Source organism: Bemisia tabaci, chromosome 2 (assembly GCF_918797505.1).
Source record: "Bemisia tabaci chromosome 2, PGI_BMITA_v3".
Taxonomy (NCBI): Eukaryota; Metazoa; Arthropoda; class Insecta; order Hemiptera; family Aleyrodidae; genus Bemisia; species Bemisia tabaci.
In genome coordinates this window covers 30,766,657-30,791,059 of record NC_092794.1, presented here as the reverse complement: position 1 = coordinate 30,791,059, position 24,403 = coordinate 30,766,657, and the positions used below count along the sequence as shown (strand labels likewise).

General features: G+C 40.2%; 1 protein-coding gene across 9 annotated transcripts in view; it reads left to right on the top strand.

Annotated features, from left to right (window-relative positions):
- Positions 1-24,403, top strand: part of PsGEF (Protostome-specific GEF) — a 516,326-nt gene that overhangs the window by 175,548 nt on the left and 316,375 nt on the right. For all 9 annotated transcript variants that reach the window (XM_072297125.1, XM_072297127.1, XM_072297130.1 and 6 more), the window contains exon 10: positions 23,991-24,071. In XM_072297125.1, the coding sequence (XP_072153226.1) occupies positions 23,991-24,071 (81 nt within the window). The remainder of the gene's footprint in view (positions 1-23,990; positions 24,072-24,403) is intronic.

Genomic DNA, 24,403 nt, shown 5'->3' with positions numbered 1-24,403 from the left:
CCCCACCCCCCTCCCTTCAAAAATTTCCAGGACAATGCCCCCTCCCTAGGCTATGTAAGAGGTGAATGGTCTCAATGGTCCTTACCCCTACTTTTGATCATGATTAAAGGCTTGCGTATTAAACCTGCAAGATGAAAATGTTGTTCTATTAGGAGGGTATGCATGAGCTTTCAAAATATACTTGATGCCATGGGTTTCACTGCGACGGAAGACATTAACTTGTCGAGCTCTGGACATGCAACACAAAATGGATAGGTAAATGATGCAACTCACCTGCGAAGTTCAAAGTGGTTTTAAAAGGCGAAGTAGGCTGATGAATTCAACAACTGCGAAATGAATTTTAACAAAGTCTGCCTGGTTTGAGTTTGGATCAAACGGTCGGATTCTGTTAAAAATCTTATACGAACAGCTGTCCATTGATAAGTAGACATTCACATTTTGATCTGGTGTAATTTCAACATTCTTCATCTTACTTGCCACGGATCATACAATGGAGCAGAACTTAATACAATGAGGATGATGAGTAACTACAGATCCTGCTTTACATTACCTACATATGGTACCATTATCCTTGATTTTCCGTGCATTTCCCAATCATTTCTCATTACGTAATCTGACTCTTAAAATTGCAACACTTATCAGCTTCACCTAATTCTAGCCGTATCGGAAGTCAATCTCAGCCTACATTTCCATGAAAATCATACTCGCCTGAGTAATGAAGAAAGCAGAAACTCATGGTTATCGTCAAAGCGATCACTTAATCTGTGTCTTCTCTTAGCTGTGTCCAGGCACATTGAGCAATCTGCTTAAGATACTTAAGTTTTTCATTCTCTTTACCTCTAGGATTGTGAAAATGCTCAAATTGATGTTATTTGTCATGGTTTCTGGGGTGGTTAAACTAGACTGCGAAATATTGCATTGAGTAAATCAAGTATCTTGGCACGTCTCGAATTTTTCGCCTGAAAACAGAACAGTTGCCCCTGCGCACGAAGAATCATTCTAAACTAAAATATTGGCAACACTCAGAGAATTTAAAGCAAGATCTTTTTTGAAAGAAAAAAACCTTGCATTCGATGGAATTAGCAATAACTGTATTCGATGCAAAGTTCTCTCCAAAAAGGATCCTGCTTTCATTTCTCTGTATTTGGCCGATTTTATGGATTGAATTATTTTTACGGCTCATGCCCAGGGGCTGTTGTTATTTTTTGGCTAGGAACCCAAAATCTGCCAAGATATTTGACTTGATCATTGCAATATATTGCACGCCAGTTTTAACACCCCAGAATATGACATATCACCTTAATTAAATTTTTCTACACAAAGAGCTGCCACTTCAAGGAGAAACCACACCGAAGTACACTAGATTTAATGTGAGAAAATGACTGAACACAGAACATAACAGACCGATAGATTTACACCCATCATCAAATAGGCATTGATTAACTCTCATCAAGGGCATTATACACGGTTATAGGCTTAGAACAAAAGCCATCACAAATTGAGACTAAAGTCAAGTATTGTTTATGTCATCACCCATCAGTACCTGTATAGTGCCATCTGACTGCATGAATTAACCTGTTAAGTAGTGCTGATTCAGAACTGAGCAGAGATTGACATTTTTCTCAGCATACGATGGCTCTGTTCCAATGAGCGGGCTCTACTCCCACTGCGGTATCATGTGAATATACTTCAATGAAGCAATTTAAGAGAAGGCGCACCTTAATTTTGGTGAATGCCCCATTATCAATTTTAGAATACTTTTGGTAATGCTTCTTGTTCACTGATGCGAACAGAGCCTAGCTTGCAGTGCTGAAAGAATGCGTCAGGCTGCAAGCTGTGTTGCTTATAACTGAAATACCTGCTACGGCTCTCTCTTATCTTCCTGCTCTCATTACCCGAATGTGATAATGATTGGATGACATTACCATGAACTAGCAATAAGGAGAACACCATGTATGTGCTTATGCAATAATAACCAGAGAGGAGTTGCTGAAAGTCATACGAACAATGGAATTAGCGCCTGTAGAGGAACATAGATACAGCCATTACTCCTAGAGAGATTGGGTAAAAGGTAATAACTGATGCACATGGAAACTTACAGAACCAGAAAATTTTCCTAATCAGATTTCAACGAGTATGATTGTGTTATGTAGGTACCACAGATTAGGTTAAGAAGATCAGATGAAGATGTTCACGCCAGAGGCTTCTAAATCACTGAGCACGTGAAGTTGCTTTGATCGGTGTTTTTGAAAGAAATAATTGAGAATTACAGAGAAAAAAGACACACAATACAGAACCAAAGAATTCTCGCGGCCTCTGAAGGAGCCAGGAGCACATAGAATTGAGTTTTAGTTCGAGCTTTAGAGCTCATTCGACCATTTACCCTAGGGTAGCAAACCATTCATCACGAATTCACGAAACAAAACCACAGATCCCCAAAATAGTAATGAGACTGGTAAGTATCTATGAACCGAACCACACATTTGTGAAATTACGAATTACATTACACAGGTACTTGATACTACACTTTCAGTAATTACACGCCAACGGCAACGGTCAAAATGAAGTGTAGGGATGTCGATACTTATCCGATACTTGCAAAGTATCGATACTTTCGATCGATACTTAACGATACTCGGCATCGATACTCCACGATATCGATACCATGCAGTATCGATACCAAGACCCCAGTATCGACGGTATCGATACTTAGTCTGATTTGGCCATGAAAAAGGCCTCTTTTTCTTTTTTAAAAAACTCTCTCCCCACTATTTCACCTCCATGATGCACTGTGACAAACGACGGAGTAATCAAGTTTCTCAAGATGATTATACTTCAATGAAAATGTTAAAAGCTCAGTTCGATAACTGTAGTTAAGGGCTCAAAATAGTTGACCAAGGACGCGAACAGGGCTTTTTCGAGAGAGGCGTAAATTTGGCGGAATTTAACGGCCGACAGACGTACGCACACTCAGAATCACGGCATAATTTAGAAATAGTATCGATGGTATCGATACCTCATAAGTATCGATACTTCAGCTCGATGCTCGATACCGGTATCGATGCTTAGAGTCGATACCAGTATCGATACCGAGTATCGATACTTCCCTGAGTATCGACATCCCTAATGAAGTGGATTGTAGATTGGAAAACCGTTGGCCGTTGCCGTTGGTTGAACCGCTGGCTTGATGGCAGCCATCTTGAAGATTTGCTGTGACGTAGAAAGGTACACGGACTGGCGCGCTGTTCAAATTTTCCGCGATCCTATTCCTCGCAATCAGAAGGGTTCATTTTTAGCTGTGCCGTAGAAATTATAATGGGACAATAAATCGCATTTTTAGTGATGCATGTATATTCATAGATTGGCACTAACCGTCACAGCTGTGCCCGTAGTACGTACGTGCAAAATTCAATTTTAATTTCCTCCAGTGGAAACTAGTAAGACTGTAATACATATTCTAACTCTTGAACCCTGCAAATTTTGGGGACTTTCAGTTTCACCTCCAAAAAGCTACACTGGAGAACACGTTATTTTTTGGGGGGGACGGAGAAAAAAATGGGGGGGGGGGAGACAATTGAATTTGGAAGAAAAATCTTTTTTTTTGGAGGGGGGAAATTTTCTCGGGTTATGGAGAGCACAATTATATTAATTCGTCCGACAGGGAGACATATTTTCTAGGGGTGGCGGGAGGAATTTTTCCTGGGGTGGGGGCGGGGAGGAGTATTCTCTTAAGGAAAAAGAAAAATTTCCTGGGGGTATTTACCAAGAAGTAAAAAAAAATCTCCCCCCCCCCCCCATTTCAAAGTTGAGGAGTATAGCTCGTTAGAAAAACTCTTGCATTGTACCCCTGGGGAAGTGAGAAAAAGGCGTGTAGTACCGATCCCCCCTGCCCTCCAACAATGAAAAATCCCTACCGACTACCTACCCTCCCTCCCTCCCCAGAACCCAAGGAATTTTTGACATTATATTATACATAGATTATAAATATAATATATATATTTTTATACGTTTTTTATAACTATAATATATGTATTCTAAAATTTTATATTATACAAATATTATAAATATATTGTACATATAGTATACATATAATATGCATATAATATAGAATGGCCTTTTCAACCCTCAGCTCAAAATATATTATATATATTTTATACTTATAAAAGATATATATTAAACATATATTATAGAATGCTCTATATTATATGTATATTATATGTATAAATTTTCAGATGTGCTACTAGGGATGGGATGATTTCCTGAGAGCCGATAATATCACGAATTTCTCATAGAACCCTTCAACAGCGGCTTCCTTTTTTAGCAGCCGATTTGGCCATTGAACCGGGGTTTAAATGGAAGCTGATAATAACCCAAAGCTCTGAGAAAAATTTTGAGATGAGTATAAGAACGGTTTGTCAAGAGTGGCGGTAGCCACCCCCGGTCGAGGAAAATGACGTCCTACTAAAGTCCCGATAACAAACGGGTGGCCGACACTCTTGGTCACAGCCAACTCCCTTAATCTGAAAATTGATTCGATTTAGAATGGAATTCAGAGCAAACGGCGGCACGGATTCCAACGATCTTGGTGTCTATGGACGCAGCTAAGTTAGCCGGATGGCGTTTAAGGGTTTCATTAGGATCCATTGAGTTTTCAAAAAGTTATAAGCACTTAATGACCCAAAACAAGGAAAATTTTACTTTTTACTTTGCCGGGAAATTTGAATTTCAAGAGTCCAGGGTCCTGAGAAAGTTACTCAAACTCCGCGATAACGGTAAACCTTAGACCCATAAAAGTGGGTACCTAAAGAATGGCCATGCTATCGTGTCCACGGGTTTTTACATTTTTTTAAAATTCCTAGTGATCTTAAAGAGAAATTACGGAAAATACGACTAAACTGCCCGTCATGACCATCTTTGACAACAGATTTCTCGCTTACAAGGCCGCAGATTGTAATGGAGCCTACATAAAGGGCACTTCTTGAAGATATAAGGATTTCATTTTGCCACATGAAATAGGGCTTTATTGCACGGATAATCTAGCATCTGCTTTAATTGTTCAAAATTTTAGCTATTATATTCGTTTTTAGAAAAAAAAACCAGTGGTGGTTCAATGCCATTGGTTCATTCTGTTCAGGTCCGTCCGAGTTTCGGGAACGAAACGTCGTCGATTATACCAACCTCCAGCTACTGTATTTATTTGTGAATAATGAACAGATTTAATTTAAAGTTTAATTCATTTTAGATCCTAACTAATATTACACACTCATATTATTACGCCCACTTTCATCCCGATACACTACTTCATTGGTTTCTTAAAAATTTTCAAGTGATTTCTGGTCGGTCGTTACCAACCTCTTACTAGTTGTTAATAGATTTACCTAATTTGGATAGGAGTTTAATTCTTTGTAGTTGCTAACTACTATATTTACAAACTCATGTTATTACGTCTCGCGTGTTCTACTGGAGCCCGATTTACTATTACCTTAGTTTCTTGTAAAATGTTCAAGTGATATCTTTATTTTATCGAACGATATGTGACAAAATTTTAAGTGAGGTTATGTCGTCATGTTTATGTCAGTACCTGACCGAAGCGATAGATGTAATTCCGGTAAATTACGTCAAAGAAATTACACCGAAATTGTGCCAAACTTACCAAAGGAAGCAGCATTTACATCACAGAATGTATTCTGACTACTAAAGTCTAAAAATTACTGGAATATGAGCCTCGGTCTTCACATGCGACTGTCACTGAACTTCGACCAAAATTTATTCGCTCTATATCTTCTCGTCAACCTATGTGCTCTGGAGTGATTATGCTTCTCTGAAGTGTATATTATTTACATTAAGATCATGTTTCCTTCATGATTTATCTTGGAATCCTCCTATCTCTTCTACCGTTCTTGTTACGCGTGGCTTGCGTACCTGAGTATGTGAGGCACAATTCCATCCCTTTTCGGAACAGTTCAATCATAGGTCAACTTAATGTCACATAATCAAAGGTCTTTGACTGTGAGCATTTGCTCAAATTGGTTTCTTCTGAGTCTCTTTGATTTTGCGTCAGGAGTTGTTAGAAACTTCATTTTGCCCAACAATGTATAACAAGGTCTTTAATGAAAGGTATGTACCTACCCGTTTTATTCTCATAATTTCATAAGTTGATGATACAAATACAATGAAGGCTTCATTTTCTTGCATAAATTGCTGTGTGAAATGGGTGCGTCCATTCCTCCTCTATTTAAAAGAGTAACAGAATGCATCGCCCATCTGTTTAGAGGACTTCAGTATTAAGATACGTAGGTACGTGTTCCTGCCTAGTTCCATTGGAATAAGTGTGATCGTGTTAATCAAGGCTAAATACAATTAGACCCCATGGTATCAATGTAATCATAAATGTCTCTCCACTCTTACCAACTAGGTGCGGCATATCCTCCGATCGAGAGATGGAGATTGCCGTCTCAGTAGGTACGAGGGTGAGCCTACGAACCCAGGTATGGTGACCGTAAGTACCGCTTTGGCCTCTCACATTCGGATGAGCTTTTTTCTCTAATGAACTCATGCCAATACTTAGGTCTCCAGACTTCTTTACTGCATTAAGAACACATAAGATAATAAATCAAATAGGTCAAGTCAGTTGTCAATCTTTATACCAAGTGCGGGTACCAACATAATTTTTTGTTATTGGGTGGACAAAAGACACTAGCTGCAACGCAGCGATTCATAGATTCAATTGTTCCCAACCGATCCGTGATTTGGCGTCAATCCTTTGGAGAAAAAGATCACGATAGTTCCATTATTATTAATTAAAAACATCATTTAATTTGACAACAGTTCTGTGTGCGTTTCCCACTGTCTGAAGTTCAGTAAAAATAAGGACTCAATTGTGGTGGCCACATTCTTCATGATGCAGTTGCTTCTCAACCAATGAACACCGGATTCGTTTCATACTTAGAGTTTCGCCTTGTAGGATCAATTTTTGATTGGCTCTTGCATTTCGGTTAAAGCGAAAGACTGAGTATGAACCATGGAACGAAGGGTACAACAAGAAACAAACGGAATGAGAGAGGGAATGTAAGTAGGAAATGGTAGGAAAGCAACAAGAGCAAAATAAACAAAACCTCAAAAATAAGAAGGCAAATTTTTATCCAGACGAATTTCTACTTCAATCTTAAAATACATTCTCTTCAAAACCCTTGTTCTTTTAGTGCATTTTCACGATATTCTTAGTTTTTGCTGCTATACAGTGTGCCATCCTATAAAGCTCTATCTGAAAGTAAATAAATTCGCGGGCAATTTTTAAACTTTACTTTGCTGCAATTGGTCCGAGTTCTCAGGATCTGGGAAGTTGCAAGAATCAGAATCAGCATTGGTGCGCTCTCTCGCGGCTAACGCCGAAACCCTAGTTTTCACTTTCACTTTTCTCCACCAGTAGCGCTCTACTTTCGTTCCGGTTCTCCAATTCGCTCTGATGAACTTCCCAAATCCTACACCCAACTCCGGGAGCCACCGAATGCTTCGGTTTTGCTAGCTCTTCGTATAGCCAGACCTTTAGGTACTTATTCACCCAAAAACGACCTGACATAAACTACAAAAACCCTCAAAAACATTTTTCGGGCAAAAAATCCGGTCGAGGAAATTGACGTGTCACTTCCTTTTAATCAAGTATAAGATAGGCAAAAACCTTTGATGAACTCCCAAGGTCCACTAAGACTGATAATCATCAAAAAGTTCCAAAAACTTACTCGAAAGGAAAAAAATAAAATGAAAAATAAATCCCTTGACAAAAATAAATAAAAAAAACCGATTTCGAGATAAATCCCTCGAATGAACTTGAAATCACAAAATCGGTCGAGGATGTCAACCGAAATTTTGCCCCCTTTAATTATGAGCTCCGCAACAAGCGTGACTTGCTTGTACCTTTTCATACACGAGCCGCACGAATTCATCTCTTCTTCTCTCCTCTCCTTCCGTCCATGGACAGAGGTCTAAAATTTTTCGGATTTACTGACGCGACCGGCTGCGGCTCGGTGCGCAAACATGGGTGGATTACTAAGATTACAAATAAGTCAGAGAGAAACACGTACAACCTGTCGAATTACGTGGGGCTCATTCCGTGAAGGGACTCAACTCCTCCACTATAACAATTCCACTAGTAATTTTGCGATTCAGAAATCCCCTCACTTGTCCGGACCTAACGTGTCCGTCGAAATGTCATCGAATGGTACAGATGTTTTTATACTTAACTGATAGAGTATAAGAACAATTATTACTTACAACCTACCTACCGTCCAAAGCAAATGGTAAGCTCCCTTAAAAAAAAATCCATGTTTCAGATGAATCATGTTTCGAAAAAGTCTAACATGTAGTTATGGAAAAATGGGTCGACTGGTGAAACTGCAACCGACTTGAAGCCGACATCATGGATGATAAGAAGGCACCGATTCACTGAGAGCATCGAGCCGCAGCCGGTCGCGTCAGTAAATCCGAAAAATTTTGGACCTCTGTCCATGGACGGAAGGAGAGGAGAGAAGAAGAGATGAATTCGTGCGGCTCGTGTATGAAAAGGTACAAGCGAGTCACGCTTGTTGCGGAGCTCATAATTATAGGGGGAAAAATTTCAGTTGACATCCTCGACCGATTTTGTGATTTCAAGTTCATTCGAGGGATTTATCTCAAAATCGGTTTTTTATTTATTTTTGGCAAGGGATTTATTTTTCTTTTTATTTTTTTCCTTTCGAGTAAGTTTTTGGAACTTTTTGATGATTATCAGTCTTAGTGGACCTTGGGAGTTCATCAAAGGTTTTTGCCTATCTTATGCTTGATTAAAAGGAAGTGACACGTCAATTTCCTCTACCGGATTTTTTGCCCGAAAAATGTTTTTGAGGGTTTTTGTAGTTTATTGTAAGTAACGAGGAGAGGCGGGCAAAGCAGCTAAAATCCGATCTAATTTTTACAGTTTTTCTGTTGAATTAATGTTGCCGCGGGCTTCTGACGGAGTTCACACATAGTTTCTGTTCAGCATATCGATACATAAGTATTTACACACGTAGAATCTAATTTTCACGTCAGGGAGTCGACATATTTCGATTTTATACGGAAAATTGATGGTTTTTCGGGATTGAAATTATTATTGTTTCATGAAAAATAAATGCACCCAAAATGACTGTTGATTTTTACACATTTGCACTCACGAAATTCGTTGGTAAATTCAACGAGTGGGTGCATCGACCTGGTTTATCAAGTTTCTGCAATTTTTTACGGCAAATCAGAAGATTTTCAGGATGTAGATTGCTTACTTTCAATTCATGAGTGAATGAAGCTACGACATGGTTGAACTTCTTTGAATGGAAAGACGTTTAAAGTAACAAAATCAAGACATACAGGGTTATTCAAAAGTTACGCACCACTGCCCATAACTTTAGTTCTAATTATGATATCGATTTGCGGTTTGTGGCGTCCTTCCTCACATCGAGGGGGAAACTTTTTGAGTTACTTTTCACTTCTTCACCCCCCAGGGGGAGGGGGGGCGGGGGGCACCTCAAAAATTTCAAATGGCAACCCCCATCATGTGATACATCGTTAGAAAGAGCATGAAAAAAAAATTTTTTTTGGCGCAAACCGGAAGTCAATAAAAGTTAGAGGGCTACTGTCAAAAGTTAGAGGGGTCCAAAGGTTATTTAGGGGGTCCGTACCTTCATTTTTTAGATTAGCTTCGGAAGCTCTTGGACATACCGTTTCTCTTTTCAAAGAGTCCTCTAATACTCCAAGTCTGATACCGAAGTCTTCATTTTGCCCCCGGGCCACCACAGCCCCCCCGTAGGGGGGGATGGGCCTGTTACAATGAAACATAGCATTAAAATGCGAAAAGTCACAGAAGAGCTTCAAACTTAGCATCAAATCCGAGTGGAACTTCTTGCCAATGTTAACGCAAACGCAGCATGCGACTTTAAAGTGAGTTTTCAAAACTTTTAGCCCCCTGCCCCCCCCCCTCATTTTTGGTTGCAGAGCGGGTAAAAACCGGGAAATTCACTACAAATAATGCCCGAAACTAATGTCCAACTTGAGGAGGACCCTTGAAACGTTGCGATCAGTCGGAGCATTGAAATACAAGGACTGCCACCCCCTTAAAGTACGGAACTATCCAAAACACCCCCGCTGCCCCCTTCATTTTTCGTTGCCGAGCGGGTAAAAACCGGGAAAGTCGCCAGAAATGATGCCTTGGTTCTTACCAGCTCTGCAACGAAAAAAGAGGGGGGCAGCGGGGGTTTTATGGATGTTTCCGTCCTTAAAGCGGGCGGCAGTTCCTGTGATGCAGTTCTCCGACTGAGCGCAACGTTTCAAGGGTTCTCGTCAAGTTCTACAGTGGTTTCGGGCATCATTTCTGGCGATTTTCCCGGTTTTTACCCGCTCCGCAACGAAAAATAAGGGGGGCAGCGGGGGTGTTTTGGATAGTTCCGTACTTTAAGGGGGTGGCAGTCCTTGTATTTCAATGCTCCGACTGATGGCAACGTTTCAAGGGTCCTCCTTAAGTTGGACATTAGTTTCGGGCATTATTTGTAGTGAATTTCCCGGTTTTTACCCGCTCTGCAACCAAAAATGAGGGGGGGGCAGGGGGCTAAAAGTTTTGAAAACTCACTTTAAAGTCGCATGCTGCGTTTGCGTTAACATTGGCAAGAAGTTCCACTCGGATTTGATGCTAAGTTTGAAGCTCTTCTGTGACTTTTCGCATTTTAATGCTATGTTTCATTGTAACAGGCCCATCCCCCCCTACGGGGGGGCTGTGGTGGCCCGGGGTAAAATGAAGACTTCGGTATCAGACTTGGAGTATTAGAGGACTCTTTGAAAAGAGAAACGGTATGTCCAAGAGCCGCCGAAGCTACTCTAAAAAATGAAGGTACGGACCCCCTAAATAACCTTTGGACCCCCCTAACTTTTGACAAGGGGGTCAGATTGACTTCCGGTTTGCGCCAAAAAAATTTTTTTTTCATGCTCTTTCTAACGATGTATCACATGATGGGGGTTGCCATTTGAAATTTTTGAGGTGCCCCCCGCCCCCCCTCCCCCTGGGGGGTGAAGAACTGAAAAGTACCTCAAAAAGTTTCCCCCTCGATATGAGGAAGGACGCCACAAACCGCAAATCGATATCATAGTTAGAACTAAAGTTATGGCCAGTGGTGCGTAACTTTTGAATAACCCTGTATTTAATGTAATTGCATTTATATCGAGTCAATCTCTTTTCAATAATATAACGGGATTTATACTACCGGTGATTTGGGTATTTTAGCCCCAAAATACCTTTAAATCGACATTGTCTTCTATGAGTTCAACAGAATTTTCCCTTTCTTCGTTTAAATTATTCCGTAGCACTTTTCTTCAAGAATCTCGTAAGATTTTGCTTGAGGCAGATTTTTCTCCACTCTCCGTTAAAACATGAGTCAAGTGAGGCCTCACTTATAAAAATCGGCCGAATAGAAGAGAAGTTACCGTATTTGAAATCCGAAGAAATCAACGAAACCTGGATTTCTCCATACAAAAAATAAAATGAAGGGGAAAAAAGAAATATATAAATTACAATTAAATATAATTGACCTCAGATTTTTCAGGATTGAAATTGCTTACATATTATTGTTGCATGAAAAATAGATGCACCCAAAATGACTATAGCATATTGACTTTTACATATGTGCACTCACATAATTCATTCGTAAATTCGACGAGTGGGTACATCGACCTGGTAAATCAAGTTTCTGCGATTATTTACGGCAAATCGGTAGATTTTCGGGATGTAGATTGCTTACTTTCAATTCATGAATGAATAAAGCATAGACATTGTTGAACTTCTTTGCATGGAAAGACGTTTAAAAGAACAAAATCAAGACATATTCAATGCAATTTCATTTATATCGAGTCAATTTTTATTCAATAATATAACGGGATTTATACTACCGATGATTTGGGTATTCTAGCCCCAAAATACCTTTAAATCGACATTGTCTTCTAGGAGTTCAACAGAATTTTTCCTTTCTTCGTTTAAATTATTCCGTAGCTCTTTTCTTCAAGAATCTGATAAGATTTTGCTTGAGGCAGATCAAAAAACTTAAATTGATCGAATATAGCTTTCTACATTCACAATACACGGTCTCGTCAAGGTGCATCGTTGACCTCGCAGTGTTGGATCGAGAATTCTCTTGTTGTGCTGCTTGCCTATTTTAGAATCTCTTTAAATGAAAACTAAAGGGGTTGATATCTGCGAGTTAATGACGCTTCTTATTAACACATTGTGTTGGAGTTCACTGCTTGTTTTTTTTGGCTTAAATGACTCAAGAGATACTGTAGTTAAAAATATAAAAAATTTTCGATTTGGATCTATAAAACATGTTTAACTCGTTGAGGCACACTGTGTATTGTATGGAGTACTGTTGCTATTCGACCCTTGTCTTCAGGTCAAAATTCTTACAAGGAAGCTCCTTGCAAGAGGCGAATTTTTTGTAATTACTCCCAATTTTTTCTCCGTTATATAATGGAATTGCTTGTCAAATTCTGACGTCAATTTTATCTGATTGTAATTTATACTTTTATTTTTTTCCCCTTCATTTTATTTTTTGTTTGGAGAATTCGAGGGTTTGTTGATTTCTTTAGATTTCGAATACTGTAACTTCTCTTCTATTCGGCCGATTTGTATGAATGAGACCTCTTTTAATTCGTGTTTTAACGAAGAGTAAGAAAAAAAAATTGCTAAGTACACGCGAAACAATTTTTTTTTTAAAATTGGACGAATCCTAGCGTGACGGTGAAATGGTTAATGGAGCGTGAGTGATCGGGTCCCGGCGACCGCTCGCCGGGATCCGGGGCTATTGTCTCTTTAGAGAAGCCGACGCTGGGATCAGGCGCGCGGAGGAGAGAGGGGTAGGTAGATTTCCATATGTGCGCAAGTAGCTTCCTGTATGAGCCACGTTTTGCCAATGTTTTAATGAGTCTCGAGGCTCATCATAGATTGCACTTACGGCTGCCCTGGCTATCAGAGCAGTGGTGCCAAATTTTGAAAAGCATAACAGGGGTGTGGAGATCTGTCAAAGCAACGTTTTGAACAAAACGGAGGAGTGAAATTCTCATTCGAAGAGTGCCGGACTGGTCAGCCATCCTCGAATCAGTTCGCTTGCTTCTACTTATATATGCATATTTTAAATCAGCGCTGCGCATTCTTAGGCTTTTTTCGAAAAAACCAAGTAACGTAGACTCTTGGTATTCACTGCACATAAACTAGAAAGCCCCAGAATGAGAAACAACTTTAAATCATAATTATTGGCGGATAAATAAACTTTTTACACGCTTCGGAAAATCTCAGAAGTTCGCGGTAGTCATTTTTCGGTAAGGAACTAAGGGACTCGGTCATTGTATCGAGTGGGGGGTCGGAACGATCGCAAAGGCGGTATACCAGGTATACGCGCCAAAACCAATTAAGATTTTCAGCACCTCTTGTTTCGAAAACATTTGTATCATTTAGGAGCTGTAAGGCGTGAAATCGGAGCCATTCATCAGCAAGGAAAATAATTAATGCTTTTATCATTTTTTTTTTTTTTTTTTTTTTTTTTTTTTTTTCCCAGCCCCTCCTTAACAGCTGTCTCCGGTAGAAAAGAAATAATGAATCATAGGAGCTTACTTTATAGTACCACACACGTTGAAGACCACAGTGGATCTGAGAACAATAACACGCTTGCATAGGTTCAGTGTCCAACAAACTGATAGTTTGACGGATGGACACATTTAAAAAAAAAAAAAAAAAAAAAAAAAAAAAAAAAAAAAAAAAAATTCGAAAGATTATTCTCTTTTGTTAAGAAATTTCCGTCACCAGTGATCTCAAAATGGGACCAGCAGGCGACGTCACTGAGTGGAACCATTTTATACCGTATGTCCACCTCTGACGTGATAGCGAAGAGAGCAGTAAGTGCATTTTTGTATGATCTATGGTTAGCCTTCTTTTCTCATTTGTTTGAACATGAATAAAGAAGAATAAAAAAATTGAAGAATTCACCAAAAAAAAAGAAAAAAAAATTGTTCAAGGTCTCATCAATTGTCTTTTAACATAAAACAATATACTTTGAAAATTTCACGGCAAAATCTACGTGTTTAATTCTTAAAGGAATTAGGTTAAACTTGCACCCGGAAAAATTTTAAACGAAAACGATAATGAAAGGAGAATGCGTGTCTACCCATAAACGAAGCACATGCTACCAGCAGATGATAAACAGCATCAGTGATCAGAATTACTTAGAGCATGCATAATGGGCCTGTTGCAAACTTTTGCTAGAGCAGAATGAAGAGTTGTTTCCTATAGATAATGCCTCAAAAATCACGATGAGCGCATAGGCAAAGTCTGAAATGCACTCATAACTTCACAATCTGCGTAAGAAATTTGCGTTATTTTGAGCTTCCCGCTTCAAAAACGATACTACTGCACAGGTGAACATTTTGTTAGAGGAGTCGCTCCATCGTCGGCAATATTCATCATGGCCGACGCTTGCGCAGTTCCTCGCGTAATTCGAGGAGAGTTCAAGGTCAATTAAGGCGGGCGAGGAAAATATGAACGTAAACACGCCGATTGTTATATGGTTTAATCCTGTTCAGGTGTTATCTCGTCCCATCACACGTGTTTTGGCGGACTGGCGTCGGCCATGATGAGTAATGTCGCCAATGGAACGACTCCTCTAACAAAATGTTCACCTGTACCGTAGTATCGTTTTCGAAGCGGGAAGCTCAAAAAACCGCAAATTTCTTACGCAGATTGTGAAGTTATGAGTGCATTTCAGACTTTGCCGATGCGCTCATCGTGATTTTTGAGGCATTATCTGTAGGAAACAACTCTTAGTTTTGCTCTAGCAAAAGTTTGCAACAGGCCCATTGGATCTCGCGTACTTTTACATTGCGGATACGCTCTCTTCTTGAGATGCCAGCAGACCTCCGCCAAAAGTCCATCTCAGTTGCCCTAAGCATGTCTTCAGTTCTTTTCTTGAGTTGCCAGACCTCACTCCCGTAAGTTACGATACTCTTCACGATGACGTTGTAAATTTTCCTTTTGGTCTCCTTGGAGATACTCTGGTCCCAGAGAACCCCATTTAGCATCGCGATAGCTTTCCTGCCTTGCACATTCCGATCTTTAATAGCCCGATCCAAATTTCCGTCCTTAGTTAACCAAACTCCTAGATATTTATACTCTTCACAGTCCTGAATTTTCCGACCATCCTCCAGTTCAATGCTTTGCTGATCACCACCGATAACCAACTTCTCCGTCTTAACCACATTTACTTCCATTCCCCACTTTCGGTATACTTCCACTAGCTTCCGCGTCATGTAATTCGCATCTTCTTCGTCCTGAGCTATTACCACCTGATCATCAGCAAAGCACAGAGTATAAAGGGTGCCATCTTCACGTAGCGGGACGCCCATTCCCGAACAGCATCTTTTCCATTCCTTTAAAACTTCTTCCAGGTACACTTTAAATAAGGTTGGCGACAAACAACACCCTTGTTTCAGTCCTTTAGTAATTAAAAACCCCAACGATAAGTCCCCATGCGATTTAACCCTAGAAAAAGCCCCACCATAAAATTCCTTAATAGCACTAATTAGTCCCCCACTAAAACCCCTTTTGTTTAAGGCTTCCCAAAGTTTCATCAATGGCACACTGTCGTAAGCTTTCTGGAGATCCACAAACACTAGATGTAATTCCTGGCCAACTCCCTTCTTTTTCTCGATGACGTGGATGATTGTAAATAAGTGATCAATCGTTGACCGACCGGCTCTGAAACCTGCTTGCTCTTCCGCTTCATGTTCTTTCCACTCCTCTTCGATTTTTGCTTTCAGGATTTTTCCATACACTTTGCTTAGGGTACCTACAACCGACAGTCCTCTATAGTTATCACACTCATCTTTTCTACCCTTCTTCTTGTATATAGGTGACACCCAAGACTCTTTCCATTCTGTCGGTACCTTTCCACCGTCCAAGCAATCTTGCATCAGGTATCTCAACCGTTGAAACAGCTTGCAGGTTCCACACTTGATCAACTCAGCAGGAATATTTCCCGGACCCGGAGCTTTATCGTTCTTCAGCTCTCGTACGGCCTTAACCACGTCCTCCATATGGATCTCCAAGTTATGATTATCGTTAGAATACTCCAAGCTTACACCTCCATCTTGAAATTCAGGTCGCCTTTCTGTCAGTAAATTTTTAAAATAACCCTCCAGTTTATCAATGGATATCGGAGATATCAAGTCCCGCTTCATGTCCCTTCGCAGCCCTTTCAGCAACTTCCAGCTCTCAGTGCTTTTCCTTCCTCCTATGTACGTGTCTATTTTGTTACAGCTCCTCTCCCAAGATTCGTTCTTTTTCTTGGTTATGAGCCTTCGTACCTGGGTCTGAGCTTTTTTATACGCCTCTTTGTCTTCTGTTTTTTTTGAGGAAAGGAACTGATGATATTTTTTACGTTTCTCCTGAATCTCCTTCTCAATTTCTTCGTCCCACCAGTAAGGTTTTTTGCTAACTTTCCTATCATCAGCGACACCAAGAGCCTCCATTGCTGCCGAGTGAATGCAATCCTTCAAGAACTGATACTGCTGTTCGGTATCACCGTCCCTTGATTCGCCCAACTTCTCATCCAAGCGCTTTCCATATAAAGCCCTTACACTTGGATGCTGCAAGCTGTCAATATTATAGTTCACAAGCTTGACACGATCTTTTTGTTGGTGAACCTGTTCCTGTGCTTGCCTGGTCTCCTGGCTCCCTTTCACTGGGAAAGCTATTTTCGCCCCGAGGAAATAATGATCACTGCCGCAGGAAAGACCTCTCCACACTCTAACTTGCTGAATCTTCATTCCCGTGTCTTGTCTAACAACCACATAATCAATGATTGATTTCAATCCGCGAGTAGACTGAACCCAAGTAAATTTATGGATATCCTTGTGTTGGTAGAACCCATTGAGCACCTTCATGTCCCTTTGCTCACATACGTCAATGATACGGGCTCCGTTATCATTTAGTGCCGCCTCTCCGAAAGGGCCGACGATCTTACTTTTAATTTGACGTCCTATTCTACCATTGAGATCTCCCAACACAATGATTTCCCTCCTGGATCCAATCTTGCCGATCTCCTCGTTCAATTCTTCAAAAAATGGGTCCTTCACTGCGACAGTAGAATCATCGTTGACTCCATAAACTCCCAAAATGGTGACTTTATGGCCAAACACTGTCATATTCACCTTTATCATTCGGGGGTTAATAGCTTCCCATGTAGTGATGCACTTCCGTAGGCTCTTGCGAATAAGAATTGCAACACCCTGCTGAGCTCGCTGATCTTTTTCCACGCCACTATAAAACAAATCGTATTCCTTCACACTTACAGAGCCTTGTCCTTTCTTCTTCGTTTCTGTTAATACTGTGACATCAAATCCGTGACTCCCTATCTCCGATACCACTTCCGTCATTTTCGTAGAAATTCCTTGTACGTTCCATGTTCCAAAAACCATCATCCGTTTACGTAATTTTTTCCGATAAATCCGTTTATTTCCATTTGTACCGAGGCAATTGTTATTAGGTCTTTTAACAGTATTTCTTTTTCCGAGTATCGGGGAGTTAGCCCGATGAGATCATGGGTGTAGAGAAGGACATCGTGCACGATATCAGGTCCAAGCAGTTGGTCTGGTATGGACATGTGCGAAGGATGGCAGACGACCGGTTGCCCAAGCAGGTCTTCGATTGGGTTCCTCCCGGAAGGCGACGGCGTGGACGTCCTGTGAAAGGTTGGCGACAAGGGGTGGAGGAGGAGATCAGAAGGTGCCAATTGCCTGATGATCTCTGGGAGGATAGGGGGCAATGGCGATTGGGCGTCGCAGAGCGCGAGGCGGCGCTTTAAAAGCGACTTTATGTATGTATGCATAATTGGAACTCTGAAATCGGATAAAAGGGTTGGTGGCAGGGGTGATCAACGGCTCAACATCGCCGTGAGTCCGGGGATTGGCGTGGGCTGCACGGGGAGAGTACCGCATGTTCGCAAAGCATACGGAAGAACGCCACGAGTGCCACCCGCGTCCCGAGGTTCCTGGACGTACGGCGCACGGTGGATCGAGTCATAGGGCAGGCTGGACATGGCACATCACGTGACTTGGTTTGCTCATTTACGTAGTGCTTTCGCTCATAAGACAAAGCAGGATACATGATTCTTGTGTATTTTTCGTCGCAGATTTCATTTTTGATGGCTGTTTTACTGATTATTGGGTTTAGATACGTATTTTGGCACAACCTCAGATAAATAGAGAGATATTGTTAAACAACAGATAAGTTTAAACTTTCTACACTCATTTCAATCGGAGTTTTAAGTGCTCGAGGGACTGTTTTCTCCGATAAAATGTTTAAATATCGTATATAAAACGTTTATTACTCATCTATTTTACCCTTCCCCCTCCTCTCCCCCCAAAAATGAATTAAAAGAAATCCGAAAATTTTGAGAGGAAAACAGAGGACCTCCTTTCCCCCTCATTCCTGAAGGGGCACCTCTTTAGCTTTCTTACAAAAGAAAATGATAAGGGGGAAAATACGAGAGAAAAATAGAAATTAAATACACATCAATCAACACAAATCATATCAATCAGTCATCCGAGCCTTCCTAATTAAAGGCCCCGCGAGTCACCACTGTACACTGTCTTTATTTATACTTAGGGATCTAATGGAGCTTCTTTGGCTTAATGATTGCTGCTAAACTAATTTTCCGAAAAAATTGAACTTAAAAAAAAAAAAAAAAAAAAAATCCGATGTCAAGAAAACGCGAGTTTTTTGGAAATAGTCAGAAGATAGAAAATAATTTAGGCCATTTTTGACTTTAGCAGCAGGTAGTAGATGAAAGATGCTCCATTAGACACCAACTTGATATAATTTTCCCGTCTTTTCAGACGCAAAGCAAACGGATTAGTAGCATATGCGTCGATTAGGACATTTGAGAGGAAAATCCCCGTTATCTGAAACAACGTGGACATTTTGTTAACCACGCGCGGCATGTTATCCCATGTATTTTTGTCTCCTGGATTCGAAAATTACCTTGGTTTCTCTCTACCATACACCAGTTTTGCGGAAAATAACTTTTCCCGAAAATTCCATTTTAAATGGCAAATCTCAATTTTCCGGAAAATCAGTGGGTGTTGGAGAAAAACCAAGGTCATTTTCGGACTCAGCACTAAAAATTACGTACAGATCACCTATCAAATGTCCGGTGTTTTTTCACCGCAGACCTATGGAATTCAAATTCCCTCGAGCCACCATTTTATGAATTTCACTTTTTCAAAGTCATTTGAGCTTCATTCCCAAAATGGCACTTTGGGGCAGCCAATTTTTCTTAATACTGGATCTCCAGGAATTAGTTAACACTGCTCTATAAAGGTTTCCCGTAAATACGCGTAAATAGGTAGTTAAAAGGATACTTATATAATTTGTTTATGATTTTGAAGGTAGTAATTATAAGCAAGAATACCGCGCATAAAAATGACGATATTTTAAAATGTTATTACAGATATATATTCTACTTAAAGAGGAGAATAAGCTTCCTTTATCAGAAATTGCCATAAATCTATTGGGAGGAAATGCCAACCGGCAAACGATTTGTACCAAGTGAGGCAATATTTCTCGAGTGCCGCCTGAGCCACTTTGGGAGGCTGTGTGCGCTAAATTGGGATTGAAAAATTGAAAACCAATACCTACCCGTATCATAAAATATAACTCTTTGGGGAGACATCTACGTCAATGAAATGACTATTTGTGAGAAACGCCCATGTCCGACTTTTTGCAGGGTTCGATCCACCGTGCGGCGATCTATTGTTGCAACCTCGCCTCTATGCAGGACATATGGCAGGGACCCCCCTCCGTATTGACGGTGTAAGTTGGCAATCACATGACTCGGAAACCGCGATTTTTCAGGAGAGAGAAAAAACTCTCTACATTCCTCATATTTGAAGGTAGAGGGGAAATAATTCTTAGAGACACCAAGGATAAGATGCTTTATAAGACTCTATCATCGTTTTGAATAATACTCTCGTCTGTCAGGAAAAATGACCGAAAAACCGAGTTATCTGTTTGTGGAACTAAGGTCCAACACAGAATTCTGAGATTCGTGGTTGGCGAATTACTGATTCAAACTTATTCATTGCCGATGTTGACTGAATAAAGACTGAATAAGATTCCTCTCACTTTAAAAGTAGCCTAAAGTTCCTTTTAACAAACTTTAATTGGTAGCTAAACTTTAGAATGACTCCGGAAAACAATTCGATGGCGTAAGTCGGCAATCACATAACTCGGCTTACGACGTCGCAGACTTCCTGTCATATTTCAATTTTTAAACGGAAAACTACTCAACGGCAATTCTTTAAAACTGCCGTGAGTTTTCTTCTCTATGCGAAGAAAATTCTGTATAAAATGCAAGGAATGATGTCAAATGAGTCGACGTTCTCCTTTAAAAAAAAAACGTAGAGGCGGCGATTTTCAGCCACTGTAAACGAGATAATTATGTGATTGCGGACTTACGCAGTCGAATTACGAATTAAAATGAAATGAAGATAAAAATAAGAGGACGATTATACTCAGTCATATCCGTTGGATTAGATGTTAGATGTTAAAACAAAAACAATGTTTTTGTTGTTTGAAGATTCCGTGACGTGCAAGCTTTTAATTTTCCCTCCTAAACTGTTCACGATTCTTCCCGGGAGAGCGCGCGTTGTGTAAAAATGCGGCGCGACGGCATGAGTGAGGCCCTGTCTCCACGGGACGTTTTCATGGGATTTGTCCCAAGTTCGAATCGCAGGAATGAAACTTCTGGGATTTTTCCCAGTTACCGTCTCCACGGGACGGGGCTCATACAGTCCTGCGACTAGTTTTCGCGGGAAGATAAATTGGTTAAAGTCGAGTGTTTAACCGGGATTAAAATAATAATTGCACCCAATTGACAATTAGACACATTATTTTAACTAAACAAACATTAGCAATGTAGTAATGAATAAAATATCGCACAATTCGTTTTCACTTCTTCTTCTTCTCTCAGTGGGTCCTAGGGGTACAAGTACCATACTTGGTACTGGGAAAAATATTGATTAACTCAATATTTTTCCCAACTTCGTAAGTGGGATTTTTCCCTGGGACAAATCTCGTGAAACGGCTCGTGGAGACAAGGCCTTATGTGTTATTGGAATTAACACCGAGATGTGTGTTTTGAGTTCTATATTTTTACGTGACTTTCAGATTTTTTTCGACTGAAATATTTTGCTAGCAGGCACAGGGCATCTACTACACTTCATTTCTGCAGCTAACTGAAAACCGCCAAAAATCGAGTTATGTGATTGCCGACGTACACCGTCGATATCTCTGAAACCAATGGAGATACGTCTTTTCTGCCTTCACCATTGAACAGAGCATGTTTCACTCAGTATTATTCCATGTCTAACTTAAAAAAAAAAAAATTTGGTTCATACGGCGTTCTTCCCTATAGCACGGCAGTATTCGTCCTCGCGGTCTTGAACTTCGTTTGACCTAAAATGCCCAAGAAAAGGCCTGTCCGATTAGTCCGGGCCACCCTAGGGCGCGGTTTATTTCCGCCATTAAGTGCAAAAATTGATAAATTTATAGAATTTTCAATGAAGAAAACTATTCAATTGCATTTCTACAAATGTCGAAGACTCCACATGGTAAGTATCGACTTGTAAATTGTTGCCTTCCTATCGGGATTTGCACCTGGGACCTACATAGTTTACGAACCGAACACTCTTCCTCCTGACCCATCGGGGCTTATGTCTCCATTGGGCGAATATACATCATATGTGGGTGATTTCACGATAACAGGAATAGTTAAAATGTGAAATACCTGAGAAATAAAAGTGCACCAATTTTAACAGGATTTCATTACCTCATTCTAAAGGTATTAAACTTCCTTTTTCCAGCTTTGGCACGCTCTATTTTGATTCAGTGCAAAGTTAAAGTGATTGATAAACAAGCCATTGAATCAGGTATCAGCGCTTTCCGCGGGACTGCTGGAGGTCCACGCAAACATGGCGGCCCTGCCAAATTGTGTCGGTTACGTAACAGACACAGCGTAACCGACACTCAAAAATGTGAGATTAAAGATGATACAAAAGATGAAACTTGGCAATTCTTGAGTTATGAGGTGGAATTAATGCTGCCTTAAAAGTTTTCTAAACTTTGGAGACTTCGTTTTAGTTTAATACTATTAAATTGAGGTTTTTGCGTAGTGAGGAATTAGTGCTACACACGTAAAAATCACTGGTTTTCATAATAATTTAAGTTTTCATTGTAAAAAAAACTGACTTATCAGTAATGGTTTTGTCAAGAAGACTTCAGCGAACAATTTGATGGCAGTTTTGAAACTCCTGACTCCATCTGGCGAGATAAACACTGCACTTAATACAACTGCAAAAATTTGTTGCCAAATGTGGCGACACCTCTTTCTTATGACTTTTCTCGCTCAATAATAAACATTTCAGTTCAAACTGGCAATTTTCTTGAACACTAGAGTCTCTTTTCAGCAAATATTGCCAAAGAGTTCATGATCAGTACTGATATGTTACCGCAAATTGCTCTTTTGCTTCAAAATCGGGGTTGGCGACGCGTAACCGACCGGACATTTTCGGCCTTTAAAGTCTCATATTATTAAATATAATAATAATTCATCATATTTTTTAGCATGGATAGGTTCAGGGACATCATTCCTATTGATTAATTAATTTGGTTTTCAATCGTTTTGCCCTATGTCGTTCATAACCCACGGCGACACGACTATTCCTATTATCGTGAAATCACCCATGTAAAGGTATTCTGTGCCAACGGGTGCACACCCAGAATCTCCGACGTAAGATCGCCCGAACCATCGAATTTGCGGGCAAATCCAACTCCAGAACCCTGTTCTAACCAAAATATTTTAATCCTCGCATCTTTGCACCCTTTCTCCCTGAAGGAACCGTATTTCTCGTTCACAATGATTTAGATAGAAGGGTACCTTTTTTCTTCACACCATGTGTTGGTTTAAGCAGATGCTAACGGCATCTGCATCATCCTCTCAGGAGGCGTCACCATCCCGTTTACTGATTTTAAGAAGACTAGTTCCTTCCTCCCAGCAAACTGTTGTCTTGAAAGAAGGCAACGGCACGCATGACCAATCGCGTCCGTTCCCCCGGAAAGGACTCCCCCCGTTTTCTAATTAGTAATTTTAAGGAACCTGGTTTCCACTTTTGAAGCAACGTGTTTTCTTTCATTCCGCGAGTTGGTGCTTGGAATAAGACAAATAGCGTATTGCTGATTGGTTTTTCCCCCTTGGAAGGCGCTCAGCCCGTTTACGTATTTTAAGGATCCTGGTTTCCTCTTTTGCCGCACCGTATTTTACTTGATCAATCAAGCTGATGACTTGAAAAGAGGCAACGGACGTTCTCAGAATGCGTTCGCCCCGTTTAATAATTTTAAGAGAACGATTTATTCTTTTGACCCAACGTGTTTTCCTCTTTTAAGTAAGCTGGGGAGTTGAAGAAAGGAAACGCCGTATTTTCCTCCTGATCAAAATATTGTATAATTTACATTAAAAAAATATAGTGCCCGAAAAATTGCAATAAATGATTTTATCTCGATTTGAGGTTATTACAGATTATGCAAGCTGCAGCATAAGTCATAATGCAACACATTCCCCTTTTATTCCAATATGTTGCGCTATTATCGCAAAATATCGCGATAATTTTTGCGCCTTCTAATGGGTGAATAGGCAATTTGCATGATGTGTTCTATAATCGCGATAATTTGACGATGTTAGCGTGACTTATCGCGATCTCTGCCACTTGCGTGTGTCCTATCAGCTTGTCTTAGTATTTCAGTAGGTATTCATAACGCAAACGTATATCGAAGTATGAATTTCCTTAAATATTCTTCTGATGGTACACCTTCTTTTAAACGTCCATCTAATGATTAGTTGCAGGCATGATGGCGGATCAATTGGACAGTAGTGGAGAGGAGACTCTTAGTGCCGAGGAAAATCCAACTCCGATTCATGGTAAGGAAAATGTTATACCATTTTTAAGTAGAATGTTTTCGTCCTTCGGGTAATTTGCATTAAATGCCAACTATGCTTCCAGGCAATAAAAATACCCTATGCGTTCCATCTATCCAATAACATTGAACCTAATCGTGATCTCAGCGTAAGGCAAGAAGATATTTAAAGGGGTCCCAATTGCATATCCTTATTTTAACTATCGAAAGGTATATTGTGCGATTCAGCATGGGGAAATCATACTTGAGATAAAATGTTACTACGGTGGTAGTGTTCAAAATAGGAATAATAGTTATTAGAGCATATCGCAGCACTTAGTAAAGTTGTACGATAAG